Here is a 19,031-nt window from a genome sequence, read left to right as displayed (position 1 = left end):
TTCCCCCCACCCCACAAAAAAAAAAAAAAAAAAATCCTGACAAAATCAGAAAATTACAACCTATCGTTGCAAACAATCTCATCGTAAAATTAATCCATAAAATCATAACTCATCCATTCCGTTAAGTTTTGACTCAAGTAATTTTTGAGTGGGGTATTAGCTATCAACATATTTTAACCTGATCACATTTGGCTCAACCCGCATATTTGCCACCTATTATTATATTATAATAGTAAAAGTCATACCTTTAAGAAATTGAAGTTGTAATTTCAAAGTATGGAGATAGTAATAAATTCTATTGTTAATTTGACCCTATCAGAATCTTAAAACAACAATAAAGAAGACATTGATATCGATTTCGTAAATTTTCTACAAATTTTAGATCAATACTTTGTTAATATATAATAATAAAGAAATTGTCTAAATATGTAAACACTCAAGTATTCTGCGTATGCAAGAGTATGAGATTACTCTAACTACTAAAAAAAAGGGTTAAAGCTATACACATTGGCACTTGGCAGAATAAAAAAGTATTTACACAATCAGATCACTTATTACGTAATTAGTAATTACATACAATCTTTTGATAATGTGTAAAAAAACTCTTTACATTTTATGATGGCGGTAACAAAGGCTTAAATTACATTCATAATAATCAATCCAGTAGTAACTTGCATTATTTCTCCCATCTGGTGTCTGAAGCTCATATTGAAGTCCTGACTAAATCCAGATCGCACACTGCAAGGCCCATTTGGGGTGGTGCTCCCAACACGATTTTCTCCGTATGTAAAACTCAAAGCCAAAACATCTAGTTAAGGATGGAACAGTTCCACCACTCCGAACAGTAACTTACATTTGGTCACGTACAAGGAAGCAAAGAAAAAGTATGTTGAACCCACAAACGAACAACAATAAAAGAATATTTTCACATGGTTAATTAATTAATTAATTAATCATTAATGTACTTGATAAAAACATTCAATTTTGTAACAAATCGATTAATGTTTATTTGTTGAGGAATATGAATATCAATTATTTGTTCAATTTTAAGCATAGATGAGCTTTGACTGGCTTATGATCAGAGCTTTGTATGCTTTCAATGGCTTCATAAGAATGTAAAGTTGCATTTATATTGTTACTGTCTATCTTGAATAATATTCTGTCTGTCCATGATGGTACTCTAACCTGTTCAAAAAATTAAAACAAACAATTAATTTCAAATCAAAATATGTATATTAAGAGAAAATACAACTTTCTCTTAATTTATATGACGCTCTTTTTTGTTTTTGATGTTCAAAATGTCTGATACTATAAATACCCTTATTTTTGTCACTCTAGGAAAATTTCACGTTGGTTACATAAAAGAGCAAGCGTTTAGACACTAGTAATGCATTTTAAAGTTGTAAAATCCTAGGTCAAAGCCAGCAATATTAATGAGTTGGGCTACTATTGATGGTATTAGAATCACTCTGCGTGTAACTTAAATTTTGATGGGACAAACCTCAGTGTTCAATTGAATCTAGACGAATCTCATTTATTTGAAATAATGGTGAGACAAATCTCAAAGAGGAAAAACTAAGGCCCCAAGGGGTATATATATGTGACACCCTAAATGAATTTCATATCGATTAAACACATAAGCAATGCTATATATATAAATAGTCTTATACTCTAATGACGAATTTTAAAATTGTGTGGACTTAGGCCCAAAGCAACTCACTAGTGGGCTAGGATGTTACAATATTTTTTTTAAAAAAAAAAGAGAAATATTACAGTTTAATGTCTTTAGCTCATATATTTTACAACTTATATACATAGTGTGTATGGGTAGTGTATCATTTATACTATATACACATGTATACACAGTATATACAACCAAATGTTATAGTATATACTTAGGCCATTTTCTTCCACTACTATACAAGTCAAATTAAGTACTACATCTTGAACTTAACTACCTCAATGACAATTTGATGTAAAAAAGATGGAATAAAAGGAGCAATTATAAATATTATTAGACTTATAAATTAATTAATTTAATTACCTTGTGACTTGTATCATAACTGCTGCTTCCAATATCATATTTATAAGTTGGTTTGAAATCTAATGCACCTTCACAATAACCATTAAAAATCTCTCCTCTTTCTGCTTCTTGTAAAAGTTGATCTTTACTAGTTAGCATCTACAATATTAGTCAAAACAAAATATTCAAATTTTTATACTGTCAGTGTATATAAAATAGTATAACTTAAATTCGTAAAAATAAATATACATACTTGGTGGAGATTTCCATGGATGAGATCTCTAGCAGGATAGGAATTTATGCCTTGGAGTCTATAATTTAAATCTCCTAACCATACAGTAAGTTGTGCTGATTTAGCATAAGGATTCCTATTCTTTGAGAAAAGTGAATTTGATATATGTTTGAACTGCAAATTCCTCTCTTCTACATTACGAGCATGAGCTGCAAAACGTAAAATTGAATCGATTAATTGCGTATAATCAAAATTAGACTTTTCTGAGCTGATACGAATTATATATACACACATAACATTGCACGTTTTGTCTTTCAAATGACCTGTTTTTTTATTTTATTTTTACCCTTTAGCAATCGAACTAGTTACATCTAATGAGGCATAAGTTCTTTAGAAACTAAAGACATGTCGTATATAAAGGATATTAAGATATGAAATATTAACTTAAGTCGTGAAAAACTTGTTTTGTAATAGGGGCAAAAGTTAAAGATCAACACAAAATAAGGCCAAAAGTGCAAATGACCCAAAGATATATTTTACATTGGGCCTAGTGGGCAATATACGTATGCTGGAACTATTTTAAAAATGGCCCCAGAAAAGTGGAGACAGTTATACAGTTTGAATTTTTGTGTCACCAACATTGCGTAATGAATTTGAAAACAAATTTTAATGAAAATATACTCCCTAAGTGTCGTCCGTATTAAGTGTCCACATTATTAAAAATAGTTATCCTAGTTACTTATTAATTTACAAAATCGAGAGAAGGAATGTAGAAAAAGTGAACAATTAATAAAGAACGAAGAGAGTATTTCTTATTATATTTGTCAACGTACTCTACAATTAGGTCCATTATGGGTCCAATCTTTTTACCTACCTAGCTACCACTCTACATACAAAGAATATAAAGCATATACAAGTTAATTTAAATCTAAATATTGAGAAGGCAGATGAGTCAAAAGGTTTTTTGGTTGGGTTGTTTGACCAATACTCTCTATCTTAATTTATATGATTTAAAAATAAAATAAAATTTGTGTTTAGACAAATACCATCGTAATAAGTATATAAAGAAAAGAGTCGCTAAACATCTAAGGTGGATTGGAGTTGTGTACAACTAAAATTCCATTTGTTTATATGACATGAAACATCAATCAGCGAGTGTTTTAAATTAAATATATTAGAAAGAGTACTATATTTTTATTTAAAATTATTTAATTATATTCCGAACATATCAATATGTTTGATTAATGATAAAGGATATATATATAGATGTAGGGAACTTACCAGAGAGGTGGCAAGAAATAAAAACCATTTGTATGCCTTTGTAGCTAATTTTAATAGCCACTGCTCCTTTTTTTCTTCTGATTAACCAACCCAATCCTCCAACTTCATGCTTATCCACTTTTACTTCTATATAAAACCACATTTATTATACATTAATTAATTAATAACCTCATTTAATCAATTACAATAAAGTTTAGTAATATATATTCTTGGGATAAATAAAAGAAATTAAGAAACTATACCTCTTGTAAATTGCTCTGAATTCTTGGGGCCAAACACATAGAGTTGTACAGATTGCATTACTGATTTTCCTAAAAGCCTTCCTCACCAAAATTAATGAAAGAATGTCAAAAATATTATAATATTTTAGAGTTATATTAGTATAAAAATTAACTTAAATATAGATATCATGCATTAAGTTATATACATAAGTGAAGGTCAGAATATTTACGGATAACATTATTTAAAAATGTGATTTATAATAATCTTGTGGCTGAATTGAAACCATAATAAAACTAAATCTATATAGCCCTATGTATAATCACAACAATAACATATTTAGTGTAACGTAACCCTACAAATAAGGTTTGAAAAAGATGGTGTATACACAGTTAAAATAAATAAATTATTTCTGAAAGATCATCAATATACGTAAAACAATTTGAAAAGAAAATACTATAATAAAAAAATCATATTGAAAAGAATAGATGAAAGAATCGTAACAATATAAAAATTATATGTCAAGATGCAATGTATATTAGTACTGTATTAGTACTGTTTTTTCCTAGAAATTTAAACATGACCACGAAAATTATTGTAGTACCGAATATCAAGGAAAACATGACTTTTCTAGAATGAAAAACAAAATACAAATTGAAATTGAAACTTAATAATAGAGGGAAAACACGTCAATATTAGTAACTAGTCATTGTCGATATGCTTCTTTATTGTCTTGCTATATTTGAACTTATCGTCTTTGAATTTATTTCCTTTATTTCCAAAAACATTTATACAACCTAGCTACCCTGAGAAAAACTAATTTACTAAAAAAAGAAATTAAAATTGATACATTTGAATAATAGAGAAAACTAAGAGCAAGAGTTTAAATTATATGAACTAGATTGAATAACTTTTATATCACCGTAACTAATAACTTACAATGACAAGTACTTTGTATGTTCTACTTTGTTTGTCTAATTTTGACTTTGTGCTTAAATTCAAAGTGGATATAACCTGAACAATTATTTATTCTGATTCGACATATTAATCATTTTGAAAGTAACTTTTGAATTTTGTGGTCTTTATAAGCCAAAGATATTGAAATGTGAATCAAAATATTCTTTAATTTTGTGATGATAAATATGTCAAATAGAAAGTTGAAATTAAAGAGTTATTAAAAAAAAGGAAAGAAACATTTTTTTAAATGATCTTAAAAAAAACAAGTAAATTGAAACATAGAGCAACTCCTTTTAACATGTCAAACCAGAATAGTAAACTGAGCAAATGATTATTTGGTACAAGTTGATAATGCAAAAATACAGTATATTATCGGTATATATAACTTAAATTTTTCCTAAAGAAGTAAAAATTAAATAAATTAAAGATAGATATATATACATACATATGAGTATCAGCCAATGTGTTCTTCAATAACTTGCAAATGTTGTTTCGAGGTGCTTCTTGCAAACCCATCACCAATAAATCATATTTTCTGTCTTCACCAACTAATTTTGCTATATCCTCACAAGGTACCTTCACATCATACAAAAATAATATATGCACAAAAATTGTCAAAAATTCACTCTTAAAAGAAAACAGAAATTAGCGACAGACAAATAATTTATACGATTCATAAATAACAATATTCATCTCTAATCCAATCCCTTTAGCAATGAGCTACTTAGTCACAAAATGGTCGTTATTTCTTAAAGGACGTGCAAAATTTAAACTGAACAAACAGAAATTAGCGACAGACAAATAATTTATACGATTCATAAATAACAATATTCATCTCTAATCCAATACCTTTAGCAATGAGCTACTTAGTCACAAAATGGTCGTTATTTCTTAAAGGACGTGCAAAATTTAAACTGAACAAGTAAAAATGAACGTACATACCTGACCGTTCATATTCCAAGTGACGAAATAGATGCAAAGATGAGAAGTTCCAGAGAACTCACAACGTTTTTGGATATCAACAGTTTTGATCCCTTCATGACTTGCCTCAAAACTATCTACCATTCCTATTGCTTCAGCTTTATGTCTCTTCATTTTGTACTTTCTTTAGAAAAAATAATTAAATTTCATTAAAAGAATACTATATAATAATAATATAGCAAAAATGGAAATATATAGAAAAATTATTAATTACCTTGATGCTTCAAAAAGCTTTACACATAGTCCCTCCATTGAGAAAAAAAAAATGTTGTTTTCTTGAATATTGAGTATTACTAGTGTTCTTGAATGGGAAACACAATTTTTGTGTTTTGAAATTGTAAGATATCAAAGTTTTTTTCTTCTCTTCTCTCTATATATAATAATAAATAAATATAGTATATATAAATGGGCGGTGAGAAAATATAATTCAATTCAAGAAGAAGAAGTCAAAGGTTTGGCGAAAAGTAGATATAGGAAGTATTTCTTTAGTAATTTCATGACCCGTTTTAATCATGGTTTGATTACAAATTTTGAAAATTTAAAATTTTGAAATTAAAAGTTATTATATACATGCATATTTTACTTGGAAATTTGAAATTTTATGAGTGATTATTCCAAAAATTTAAAAACTGATCAGTTAATCAAGTCAAAGGATAGTATATTTTAAGGTTGTCAATAATTTAGAGATGAAATTAATAATTCGTGTAGAATTTAAAAGTGTTTTCAATATTAATGTTTTCTAATTAAGAAATTCATGGCTAAAACACTAGTTTAGAATTTGATTTTTCATTGAGTTACGTTTAGATGCCGTCGACATTATGACAAACTCGTAATGACAGCTTCAAGGTCAAGAAAACTCTAGTAGCTTTTTCATGACCATGCAAATTAGATGTATATTAATGACTACTTTTTCATATTAATACGATGAAAGAATACATCTTAAAATATTACTTATAATGACAAATAAATTATTAAATATGTCTATATTGTCAAACTACAAATACAAATTATAAAGGAGGGAGCAATTTAAATACTCTTCTGACTTTTTGAGTATTATTTTGTGGTTGAGTTATAATATATGTTCAGAGATTAATTAGATCTTTGAGTCATCAACAAGGATTGTGGTGGGGTAATACATACTTCTTCATTCTTATTCAACAGGTCTCAGGTTTGACTTTCGAGTTCTCTTAAATACGGAATTGCCTTTGTTAGGAAGCACTTTACCCCATAATATAAACTTTTTAATGTGAATTTTAATTTAGTCGGACTTTAATGTGGTACCAAAGCCGGATATGAATGAAAAATAAAATAAAAAATTCGACCTTTGAGTCTCAATGCTGTTGCTTCGAGTCCCTCCAAAATCTAATAAATGTAGGTAGGTCAATGGGGAATCAAATATAAGAGGACACGTGTTCGATTTTGGGTGGAGTAACGTGAGAAGCTATCATAAGTTAATTCATTAGCCTTCTTCAATTTTGAAAATTAATATAGTCAAGAGTCAAATTCATCAAAGCAGTACTTTTTTTTCTTCTATTATAGCCATTAAAACCGATACTCAAAGGATAATTATACTATTTTTTATCTAGAATTTTTAAAACGATATTCATTTTGAGTTATTATTTTTAAAGCGATACTTATTTTGAAATGGAGAGAATACATACGTACAACAACTCTAGAATCACGTTTGTATTGTGCTTGTATGAACATTCTTTGCTTTAACTAAATAAAAATGTATTTCCTCTAGCGATTAAAATATTTAAATAAAATAATTATATAGTTCAACAACAAACCTCTTTAAACTAAAATTAAAGTTATCACTCTAGGTTGAAGCGCAACGAACAACTTATAGTAGCGCACTCTTCACACCGAAAGATTATTAGTTTAACATGACCTTTCATTTAAAATTAACTATACCGTCGTCAATATAGAAAGTTATAATAATTATAGGTTATTTTTTCGAAAAAAATAAAAGAAGTGTAATTATTTTATGTTTAATGACTTATGGTTATCAAGTAAATACGACTTACGAGCAATGAAGACCATCCAGTTCCTAATGAAGTTAGAAGTGGGCTAGGATGACAAATTGTTACATTTGGGCCTTTCGGACTATCCATTTGGATGATATACGGATATTTTGAGTTGCAATTTTTATCCCAAGTTTTGACAAATTCCATCCGCTTATTTTTATTTGTCTGGTATTGACTTGACATAACTCTTAAGAAATAGTAGTAAATAGAATAATGATTTTACGATATCAATATTTGAATATAATAAATTCAATATTTGAGAAATACTATGAGATTAAGAATAAGGGCAATTAATTAGAAACTAAGTAATTAATTAATTATCTCTTAATTTTTCGAACTAAACCAATAAAAATACATATATTTTTCATTCAATTGACAAGTAAGTAAAAGTGATCTTAGGCTTAAAACTTAATTAGTACACTTACCTTTTCTTCACCATTCTTAAAACTAGTTGACAATTCAATGTAAATGTTATTATGCATAGATAACATAATCTTAAAATAATCATAAAACATCTTTCATCCTTTTTTTTTACCCCCTTAATTAGAGGTTTCAGGTTTGAGCTCTGAGTATGGAGAAAATTTTATTAGAAGTCACTCCTAAATGAGTCATGTAGTGCACGATCTAAATTTAATCGAAGCTCCAATGTGGACTATGAAGACTGTGAAAAAACAAAAAAAAATTAAGATAAAAATATATCATATTTAAGGAGGTACTGATAAAAAAATTATAGTGATGCACGTCTTTTATGAAATCAAGCTCCAAATAATTACATCCTAAAAATGTTGTAAAGCAAAACTAAAACGTGTTAAAAGTTATAATCCAACCCAAGTTAAAAATATAGTTTTATGTTTACAATTGTACCAATATGTAGAATTTTGTAACTTACATTACAATTATTTATTGTTTGTTGGAACTTGGCATATATTATAGTAGTATAGAACAATACGATATTCTTGATGAATATTCGATAACTCTAATACATCATGTAATAATTATTTTCTGTCTATTACTCCACTGATTCCATGACTATTACTAACATTTTAAAAAATATTGAGAAATATTTTGGAAAATTCATATAATAAGAGTAAAATAGAAAGAAAAAAAACATGTCTTCCTTTAGATAATTAAAATGAATAAATAAAAGCAAAAAGTTAGTTTTAATATACTAATAAATAAAGATAATTGTTTCCATTCAAATTTATCTTTCTTTAGATGTAAAGATTTTTATACAACCAAAAAGTATAATTAAATACTTTACACTTTTTACTTTCCAATAAATACAACAAAAGGTGAATTTAAACTAAAAACATCATCATTTAATATGAACCCGAAAAATTAAAGATTAGCCTATTAGTATTTATAATTATAATTTATAATCAATATAAATCCTAATGATATGATTGAAATTTCTTCATTCTTAATCAAAAATGTCAAATAATACTTTGAGTATGAAAAATAACTTGTTAAAATCATCACGTAAAATGAATTCTATATATACAAATAACAAATTGAGTCGACTCCAATATGAATACGGAACATTAGCTATGTACTCACTATATGACTACTCAGTTGGTAAAACAGGACGGGGAGTACTATGCTATGTAGTAGTGCACACATCATTTGCTTCCATTTTTTCCGGCGTAACAGATTTATCAAATTCATCAGCCTAAAACAAAGGTATTCTTCTTCTTCTTCTATCTACTGATTTAGCCCTAATTTGCTGTTCAGCAAGAAAATTGTAATTTTTTACTTGCTCCACTGTGTTGAAGTTCCATTTTAGGTTAATTTTGGTGTGATTTGAATCATTGATAGAGTCTATAAAACAAAGGGTGTTTGTCGGTGATGTTTTTTTGACTTCTTATTTGTGTTAATTTCATTTTCTAGGTTATTAGCCCTATAAAGTTTGTGTTTTTTGGGCTATTGATGTGTTTTGTAAGACATTGTTGAAAATTTATATGATTCTAATGTTTTTTTTTTCAGAATTAATGATGGTTAATTAGAGGGTTATAGCTTCTAATGTATAACTTGTTCGTGATCCACAACCATTTGTTCTGCCATTGCTCTATGTGAAGTGATTTAGGTGAGTCATAAGCAGATGTCTAAGTGCTACTCTTTCTTTTCATTGACTAATTGCTACTGATTTAGTGTCAGTCGGAAGCTGCGAGTTGCTTCATTTGCCTTGTATCTTGCTGATTTGTTGTCATATTATTCTTGCAATCCTGCTTCGGTTTCATTTTTTTGAGCTGGAGGTTTGTCGAAAACAGCCTCTCTACCCTTACAAAGATAGGGGTAAGGTATGGTACATCTTACCTTCCCAGATTCGACTTGTGGTATTGCAGTGGGTATGTTGTTGTTGTTGTTGTTATTTTACATAAATGTTGATAAATTGAGTGGCACAATGTACTGGAAGTATTTTAGTGTCAAAATCAAATGATCCATTTGAAGATTGTGCTTCAATTAGTAGAATAACAAGCACAACACCTATTACAACTGAATAAAGAAAATTTTAAGGCGTTTTGTTTTTCTGAAGTTCTTTTGGAATCTTGCGAAGAAATTTTCCAAAAATTGTGTTTCTTTGAATCTTCTGAAACACTTTTTAAAAAAAAATATTTTTTTATGAAGTGTTTTTAGGGTGCTCCCACTCACAGATCTTCAATAACCAACTATCCATAAACATTTAGTCTTTGCATGTTTTAAAAAGAAAGATTTTTTGAGAAAACTCTTTCCAAGATCATCTCTAAACATGCAAGCCGAATAGCTCCTATAAATTTCTGTAATGAAAACATTAACTAATTGATGAAATTAGTAATTAGAGCATCTCTTTTCAAACCAACATTTAAAGTGTTTGCATCTGTTGATGGATGAATTCAATATGCTAATGAATTCTAACTCAGCATTTTTGGAAGATACAGCTTTCGTGGTGAAGGAATAAGCAGTTCTTTTGGAAAATAGTAAGGAGCTATGGCTTGAATGTTTATGCGAAGCGAATGTGTACCTTCTGTTTACTCTATGGATGCTAAAAAATTCTGCTAGTTGCTAAAACAGGATGAGGACTATGGGAAATAACTTGTTTTGTTTGATCCACACTCATTTCTTCTACCACTGCTCTCTGTAAAGTGATTTAGGTGCGCCACTTTATTATCCATGTTATAAGCATCTGTCTAGGTGCCCCCATTATGTTTCTAGGATAAGTAGAAGTTCTTGCAATTGACTAGCTGCCACTGATTGATGGTAAATACTTACCCACATCGGGTGTTTATACTTAAATAAACAGTTAACCTTTAGAATTAGCAAGTTAAAGTGAAAATGCATATCACTTAACCGTGTTTAAGTGTTACTAAGTGTATATGCAAGATATATGTGTATATTCATTGTCTTGGTGTAAGCACCCATTCGGGTTAAGATTTTACCTGATTTAGTGCCTCTCGGAAGCTTTTAATTGCGATTTATGTTAGGGATTATCCATAAATGTTGATCAATTGAATGTCACAGTGGGATTTGAAGTACTTAAGTGTCAAAATCAAATGATTCACTTGAAGACCGTGCCTTAATTAGTAGAAGAACAAGCATAACACACCTATTACAACTAAATAAAGAAATATCTAAGGTGTTTGTTGTGAAAGTTTCTTTGAGATCTTGGAAGAAGTTTTCGAAAATATGTTTCTTTTGGAGTCTTCAGAAAAGCTATTTCTTGAGCAAGTTATTTTAGGGTGTTCTCCATTCACAAATCTTCAAAACCAACTATCCAAACACATTTTCTGTTTGCATGGTTTTAAAGAAAGGATTATTCAGAAAATTTCTTTCAAAAGTTATCCGTTCAACTCTTATAAAACTCTGCGATGAATACATTAGCTAATTGTTGAAGTTTGTTATTAGACCATCTCTTTTCAAACCACATTTAAAGTGTTTGCTTCTGATGATGGGTGAGTTCAACATATTAACAAATTCTTACACAACATTTTTAGACCATACGAGTTTGTTGGTGAAGGAATGCACAGTTCTTATGGAAAATAATAAAGAGCACAGTTGAATGGATATGCAAAGTGGCGGTGTGTCTTCTGTTACTCTATGGATGCTAAAAAGTTTTTCTACTTGGTGGCATATTGTTACATTTGGCCCTTTTATATGAATCAGGTGGACCAGCAAAAATCCTCAAAAAGAGCCTTATTTGGACCTTTGAGGCATGACATCTTTTACAATCTCATTACAAAAAAATGAGTGTTATGGTAAGTCATGTGCTTCTTTCATAGTAACTGTGTAATGTGATAAAATGAACCATTTTATTTGCTTTCTTTCATTGTTTTCACTGATGTGTGCTTCTTTCGACATTTTTTGACGATAATTAGTCCCCTAGTTTTCAATTTATGTGCTACAGTGCTTGACAGAGTAAAGTACTGCATTTACTTTTTCAGTTAATTTACTATATTTTCTGGCCCAATTTTAGTGGTCAACATCAAACACTCGGCCTTGATTGCATGATGACGTTGTACAATGGGAAAAATAATTGCAATAGCTAAATGGTGATGTGAAAGATCAGCCATCCCTTAACTCTGTGTTTGTGGATGAAATCCTCTCTCAGAAGAGTTCGAATGGCCATTCCTGCCCCTTGAGCATAACCAAGTAAATGACTACTTAAATCGTAGACATTGCTCATAATTGGTCAAAAATTGGCCAGCATATCTGTAACTATTCTCTTAACACAAATTATAGTAGCATCATTTAAAGAAAAACAGAACTCTGAGTGCTCTTATCCTATGTCGTTCTTTGTCAGTAAACCACAGTGATAATTTCTCTCTCTTGGGTTGTCACATTGACATCTTTGCATTTTTGTAAGCACTCTTGTATGCATGTATGTATGTTATAAACTAAAAATACACATTTTTCTCATTTGGATGAATGTCTTCTTCTTTGTTACTATGCAGAAGCAACATATACCATCCAACTTCCTTTGCAATGCAGAACTTGAGGTGGACAATATCAGCAACTTACCAGCACAGATTGTTGACAAGATTCTGTCCCATTTATCACTTAGGGATGCTGTGAGGACAAGTGTCTTGTCAACTAAATGGAGAAACAAATGGGTTACTCTTCCAAACCTTGTATTTGACAATCAATCTCTTTTGATCTCATCCCAAGACCAAACCTTCATAAAAAATAAGATAGTAAACATTGTTGATCATGTTCTCTTACTTCATTCTGGTCCCATACACAAGTTCAAGCTTTCTCATCGGGATCTTCAAGGGGTATGTGATATTGATAGATGGATTCTCTTTCTATCAAGGGGTGCTGTGAAGGAATTTATTCTGGAAATATGGAAAGGCCATCGCTACAAACTCCATTCTTCTATATATCTTTGTCAAAAGTTGAACCACTTGGAGCTTTTTAATTGTCTTCTAAAACCACCTCTCACATTCAGTGGTTTTAAAAGCTTGAAAAGTCTCGATCTTCAGCACATCACTATGGAACAGGATGCATTTGAGCAACTCGTATCGAGATGCCATTTACTTGAGCGGCTTACACTGATGAATTTTGAGGGTTTCTCCGATCTTAAAATCCATGCACCGAATCTTCTCTTCTTTGACGTTGGAGGCGTCTTTGAAGACATCAATTTCATGAACACATTCAATCTTGCCATCGTTTCTATTGGGCTATATGTAAATCCTGGATTTGACAAAAATCTTGCTCTAGGCAGTGCTGGAAATTTGGTCAAGTTTTTTGCTCATTTGCCTCGTCTTCAAAGGCTTGAAGTACAGAGCTTTTTCTTGAAGGTATTCTTCATACTTACCTTTTGTGCTATGATTGTAGATTTCCAGAGAGTTGATGGCAACTTCTCTTCCCAAGCATTTGTTTCCTGTAAAATTTAGCATAAAATGATGTTTGACAACCAAAAGTATGGAGCTGGATCTTTTACTTTGCGGTGTTTGCTTGTCTAACATAATGCAATATCATTAGGGTCAAATCATTTAATACTACCATGTGAAAATGACTTGTGTCCTGCAGTGCAACTCATATTTTATTATGAATCTCCAACTTTCACTGCCCATTAGTACTCGCGGGTCCTTATTTGAAACAATTGTAATCGCTCTTTGTTATCTACTATTTCAAAATACACCATCATCACATCTTGCCACTACTTTCTACCACTGTCATTGTCTTCATTTAAATTCACTGGAAAATTGTTAGGAATGGGTTTTCTATTGAAGAGATTCCTCCCTTGTTTTATGATATATCTTGTGCCAACCTAACAGAACCTTACTGTTCTTATTTTCTTAACTAAAATGTAAAATTTCTCTAATGGATGCCTTTGCCAAGTTTATCTCCCCGCATTATTTATTGGATGCTTGAAATGGAGAAACTCTGTCAATCTTTGGAGAAAATGTATACTAATCATTGTTATGTCTGCAGTATCTGGCTGACAATAAAGTGCCAGGAAGACTACCTACGCCTTGTGACGAGCTAAGTTTTCTTTCAATACGCATAAATTTCAACCATTTGGATGAGTGTTTGGCAGCACTTTGCCTTCTCAGAAGTTCCCCTAACCTACAAGAGCTTGAGATGTTGGTGAGTTTCAAATATCACTTGAACTTCATTAGGACCAATCATAAACTGGCTTCAACATACTTCACTGCATGGATAATATTCATGTACCCAACCTATTTTGCAGCATGTAAACTTTTCACAGCATCTGCCGAACTGTCTTTAAGCTCTGTACATTCATGCCATTGTCATTTTGTAGGCACGCACAGAAGAACAAAGTACTTTGAGAACAGTTGCCAGTGTTATGGAAGAGGATTACCAGAATTGTATGTTCAATCAATTGAGGCATGTTAAGATTGCTGGTATAACTGGGCTTAAACAAGAGCTAAATTTCGTCAATTTTCTGCTTTCAAATTCACCTGTTCTTGAAAGAATGACAGTCAAGCCAGCTTCAGCTGACGGTGCATGGGAGATGCTAAAAGAGTTGCTTCGCTTCAGGAGAGCTTCTGTACAAGCTGAAATTGTTTACGTTGACCCTTAATTTATAGCATATATAAGCTGGGGAGCCTGTGGTCTAGTAAGATCTAGGCGTATTTACTATATTAGTTTAGCATCTAGTGTAGAAACTAAGCTAGACCGTCTGCTGAAATGGAAGCACCAATGTGATCGGTAGCAGAAAGATGATTATAATACTGAACTTGTTCGTTCAGTGTTGTGAACTTTTCAGACATCCTCGTACAAGTCTTGGTTTTTCTGAACAATTCAACTAGTTGCGTAGTTGTACTTGTCCTGTTGATAGCCCTCTGATTGTGTCTTGTTCTTCGGTACAAGTATTCTAAAAAATGTGTTATTATTGTCTTGATGAAGATAGCTGAACTAATGCTTCTCAGTATTGTTTTCTTACATCCTTATATCTGAATATGTGCCCTCAGAATGGATCCTAATGCCTTAAATGTTTGGCTCTGCCTATGAAAAATAGTCACTATTGTGAAATTCGAAACACCAAGAGAGTGGCTTTAGCGTGACCACTTGAACATTGCATTTAAAAGGAAGGGAAGATAAATCGTAGCAGTAATTGGAACCAATATTAACCATTGTTAACATAAAAAGACTTATCAATTTAATACATACAATTTGAAATTTCAATTGTGCAATGTGGTACGGCATTGAGAACTTTAGTTCGATTAATTTTGATTTTCGATTTTCACAATCGTTATATCATTTATCATACTTAATCAATGTCCATTTGTATGGTATGGTAAGTCGATAACCATTTTTTTTTTTTTTTTGGAACCCCAAGATAACCCGCAGCTGCTACAACCTCTGCCACAGCCTCTGCCCTTCGGGTGAGCACTCTGTGCACACTGAATAAACCCCCACTGTGTAATAGCCTGCAAATCACACAGGGGATGTAAACCGCACTAGGCAAACCCTATGCGACAGGCTCGACTCAGGAGGCATTAAGGGGGGATCGATCCCGGGTCATCCGTGTGGATAACCACCCTCCAAACCAACTGAGCCATCCCGAAGGACAATATTTAACTACAGAATACTTGATAAAAAATAACTACAGAATACTTGATAAAAAAATTGTGAAATTCTCACAAAGTACTAATGCACTTTACGCACTATAACAATAAAGTCAAAGAACTAGTTTTGTCGCATTTTTTTTTTTTTATCTTTTACCAATTTCGTAATAATAATCTACTAATACGTATGAATATTTATGTATTTGGGTTACCCAAACAGGCCTTTACCCGTTTCCTTTACATTATCCATTACTCAATCTTCACTGTAAACATCGACCAAGAAGATAGAGAGAGTCGAAAATGGCGATTTCCGTGGCTTCTCTCGCCTCATCTTTTGCTTCTCTTTCATTTTCTTCTCAGATTTCTCAAAAACCCTATGCTGTATCCCTTGCTCATTCGAAGCAATTCTCTTTCTCTCTCACTTCCAAAATCCCTAGGCTCGTTGTGTCAGCTTCCGTTGCCGAAGCACCGGAGACGAAGGAATTGGAAACGAGAGAGAACCTTTTGAAGCTTGTGAAAAGTAGACTTCCTGGTGGTTTCGCTGCACAGCCTATTTTTGGAACTGGTAGACGTAAAAGTGCAAGTGCTCGTGTTGTCCTTCAGGAAGGTTCTGGAAAAATCATCATCAATTATCGTGATGCTAAGGTGTTTGTCTACCTCAATCTCACTTCTTTACTTGCACTTAATGTATGATTTGCTCAATAAAAATTGCATTTTTATAATTGGGTATTCAGTTTGGCAAGTACAATTGCAGAAAGTAGGATTGCATTGTTCTCGTTACCGTTAAATTAGGTCTTGTGATAACATTGTTCTCCAGGATTTCTGTGTGTTTGAACAGATTTTGAAGGTGAAACTTGAAAATATTGAGTTTTTGATTCAGTTGTGTTTGGACATGCATTTTACTTGGGAAAAAAAATGGAATTTTTGTGAGTGGAAGTCCCCAAAACCCCAAAATTGGTCTGAGCCGGTGTCTGGGAACTTGAATATCTGATCAAGTTTCATGGCCGAGTGAATATTTGAAGATAAATTTTTAAATCTATGCTCAAGCGCTAGCTAAATGTGATATTTAGAGAACCTAATGTGCCTTAATTGCTAAAGTGATTAGTATTTGATGAAGTGGATGTATTAGAGCCGAATGTTTGCAGAAGCTTCATATAGCCAATCCCAACTAGTTTGCCATGAAGCTATGCCGTGTTTCTGAGGAATTATCTGCCATTAGGGAAAAAAATGATAAGAAAAAATAAAAGGTTATTTCAGATGGTAATTTGAAAAAGGTTCCGGTGGTCTCTAATATGTGCATTAGGTAATATGATGCTCAGTTTCATATATGACACGGGTAGTCAATTGGTTTACCTGGTTTGACCATGATTCTCATGTGTCTTATTTAGAAGTTGCTGGTTGCTGGTTGCTGAATTGGTCACTTTAAATCAATGTAGATAGAAAGCTTTAGAAAGGCATATAGTACTTCATAATGTTCTGTGTGAAGAAATTCATATATTGAGGGACAACTCTGTTAAGAGTGTATAGAGATCGTAAAGTAGGAAATCTGGCCTTGAAAAGCAAATTGAACATAGAAGCAGGAAGCATAACTGATACCTTTGAGTTTCTTGGGAAATGCATGCATAAACTATTTTTGTGGATCAGTGGTGCATATAACAGAACAATGAGAGGAACACAACTTCTCCGTTTCAAGTTCCATAAATAAAAGCATAGCAGTAGAGGAACAATCAAATTAGATAAGTAGGATGCGCTAAGTTAATATAAAGAAGTAAGTTGTGTTTGCCTTCTGGGTCGAGCTCGTCGAACCGGGCTTGCCTAGTGCGGGGTACCTCTCCTATGTGGTTTGCGAGCTATTGCATAGGAGCGGGGGTTTTACCCTGTGTGTACCCAAAGGGTAGCGGCTGCGGGTTTCCCTTGTCATAAAAAAAAAATAAACTCCCGAGATCCAAAAGGTGTGTGAAATTTGCACTTTTGTGATGTTGCTATGTGAATAGGAGTGTTATAATATAATTTTTTTGATAAGGAACCACACATGAGTGTTTTTAATATTATTGAGGTCTCTAATTTTGTATACTCGAGGTCCGATGAAGCAAGTCATCAACATTCTGATTAACGCTGGCAGCATCCTTTTTTATGCTATCTTTTTATTCATTGTTTTGTTGCTTTTGACTATTTGAGACTTGACATGTGTCATGATTTGCAGGAATATCTTCAAGGAAATCCATTGTGGATTCAATATGTGAAAACTCCACTGGCCACTTTAGGATATGAGGCTAGTTATGACATTTTCGTCAAGGTGGAAGGCGGTGGTCTTTCTGGGCAGGCTCAAGCAATTTCCCTTGGCATTGCTCGTGCACTCCTAAAGGTTAGTGAGAGCCATAGAAAACCATTGAGGGTGGAGGGTCTGCTAACTAGAGATGCCAGAGTTGTGGAGCGGAAGAAAGTTGGTCTCAAGAAGGCTCGCAAGCGTCCACAATTTTCCAAGCGTTGAGGTTACACTCTGAATATTATTTTTCCTTGTGTGCTGTTCCACTGAAGGACACATGTATGAGAGCTTCTAATGCAATTTACTCGCATTTTATTTGCTTTCTCTGTCCAGGTTGGTACTTACTCACTGTGGCAGCATTTGATAGAAAGGTATGTAAAACCGTCATACGTTATATCTGTAGTGAGTTAAAGATAGATTAAGCTAAAAACTGATAATGAGGATTTACGTAGGTGTAAGCCAAGATTTGTGTTTGTAATCCTTTTTCTACTTTTGGTTTGCAGATTTGGTGGTTTATTGACTCAGATTGGGGGAAAAAGAGCATATCAATGATCTGATTTGACTGTTTAAGATGAGGAAATGTTTCAGATTTATCATCACTCAATTGCTTCTTGTAAATTTTGTATTAGTCCCTACTCAGAATTACAATTTGTTCTGTTGAAGGTGTTTCTTGAGTTTAGTTTCTTGTTCAATGTTTAATATAATTCTGGAGATTTTTGTGCCAAAAAAGGGGAATCCTTTGTCCACTCGTTGAAAACAACCAAATACTTGCTTGTTAATTGAGTAATATCCAACCCACATAATGTGAATGCTTTTAGTCCAAATCCATTTTTGCCGCAATTTAGGGACAAAACTTTATCTACAAATTTGAGAAAAATGCCAAAAAAAAAAGTTGCTTAAGACAAGGTTCCAACTCAATATCTTTTACTCCCCAAACTTCCATGTCACGATAATAATAATTAATTTATGATTAACACTACTTCATTTAACCATATTTTTCACAACCATCTTCATTTAAAAAAAAATTAAAAGGGAA

General features: G+C 31.9%; 3 protein-coding genes across 14 annotated transcripts; 2 read left to right on the top strand and 1 right to left on the bottom strand.

Moving 5' to 3' along the window:
- Positions 1–455: 455 nt before the first annotated feature.
- LOC102592790 (type IV inositol polyphosphate 5-phosphatase 11) lies at positions 456–6,047 on the bottom strand. Its single transcript, XM_006366392.2, has 8 exons — positions 5,908–6,047; positions 5,655–5,817; positions 5,158–5,288; positions 3,779–3,855; positions 3,537–3,662; positions 2,277–2,464; positions 2,045–2,182; positions 456–1,185 (listed from the first exon to the last, which is right to left on the bottom strand). The coding sequence occupies exons 1-8, from the start codon at positions 5,943–5,945 to the stop codon at positions 1,033–1,035; spliced, it is 1,014 nt and encodes a 337-aa protein (XP_006366454.1). The 5' UTR covers positions 5,946–6,047; the 3' UTR covers positions 456–1,032.
- A 3,216-nt stretch (positions 6,048–9,263) lies between these two features.
- Positions 9,264–15,138, top strand: LOC102591332 (F-box/FBD/LRR-repeat protein At1g13570-like). 12 transcript variants are annotated; one of them, XM_015304883.1, is made up of 9 exons: positions 9,264–9,400; positions 9,704–9,803; positions 9,869–10,017; positions 10,636–10,674; positions 11,689–11,772; positions 11,858–11,949; positions 12,646–13,491; positions 14,129–14,284; positions 14,460–15,138. In XM_015304883.1, exons 6-9 carry the CDS (start codon positions 11,938–11,940, stop codon positions 14,739–14,741), a joined length of 1,296 nt encoding a protein of 431 aa, XP_015160369.1. In that variant the 5' UTR covers positions 9,264–9,400; positions 9,704–9,803; positions 9,869–10,017; positions 10,636–10,674; positions 11,689–11,772; positions 11,858–11,937; the 3' UTR covers positions 14,742–15,138. The 12 variants fall into 12 exon arrangements, with proteins under 12 accessions (XP_015160369.1, XP_015160368.1, XP_006366450.1 ...); XM_015304882.1 differs by having other exon boundaries at positions 10,636–10,848; XM_006366388.1 differs by lacking the exon at positions 9,869–10,017.
- An 821-nt stretch (positions 15,139–15,959) lies between these two features.
- LOC102590993 (30S ribosomal protein S9, chloroplastic) lies at positions 15,960–18,687 on the top strand. The gene is made up of 4 exons (XM_006366385.2): positions 15,960–16,374; positions 17,933–18,221; positions 18,329–18,366; positions 18,499–18,687. Exons 1-2 carry the CDS (start codon positions 16,030–16,032, stop codon positions 18,218–18,220), a joined length of 633 nt encoding a protein of 210 aa, XP_006366447.1. The 5' UTR covers positions 15,960–16,029; the 3' UTR covers position 18,221; positions 18,329–18,366; positions 18,499–18,687.
- Positions 18,688–19,031: the final 344 nt, after the last annotated feature.

This window comes from Solanum tuberosum, unplaced genomic scaffold (assembly GCF_000226075.1).
Source record: "Solanum tuberosum cultivar DM 1-3 516 R44 unplaced genomic scaffold, SolTub_3.0 scf00633, whole genome shotgun sequence".
NCBI lineage: Eukaryota > Viridiplantae > Streptophyta > Magnoliopsida > Solanales > Solanaceae > Solanum > Solanum tuberosum.
Note: the sequence above shows the minus strand (reverse complement) of the source record. Positions and strands in the feature narration are given on the sequence as shown.

Coding starts and splice junctions, on each gene's coding strand:
- LOC102592790 (XM_006366392.2), bottom strand. CDS start 5,945: ATGGAGGGACTATGTGTAAAGCTTTTTGAAGCATCAAG. Junction 5,289..5,654: donor CTTGGAATATGAACGGTCAG/GTATGTACGTTC, acceptor TATGATGTGAAG/GTACCTTGTGAGGATATAGC. Junction 3,856..5,157: donor ACATTGGCTGATACTCATAT/GTATGTATATAT, acceptor TTGGTGAGGAAG/GCTTTTAGGAAAATCAGTAA.
- LOC102591332 (XM_006366391.1), top strand. Junction 13,492..14,128: donor TACAGAGCTTTTTCTTGAAG/GTATTCTTCATA, acceptor TTATGTCTGCAG/TATCTGGCTGACAATAAAGT. Junction 14,285..14,459: donor TACAAGAGCTTGAGATGTTG/GTGAGTTTCAAA, acceptor GTCATTTTGTAG/GCACGCACAGAAGAACAAAG.
- LOC102590993 (XM_006366385.2), top strand. CDS start 16,030: ATGGCGATTTCCGTGGCTTCTCTCGCCTCATCTTTTGCTTCTCTTTCA. Junction 16,375..17,932: donor TCAATTATCGTGATGCTAAG/GTGTTTGTCTAC, acceptor CATGATTTGCAG/GAATATCTTCAAGGAAATCC.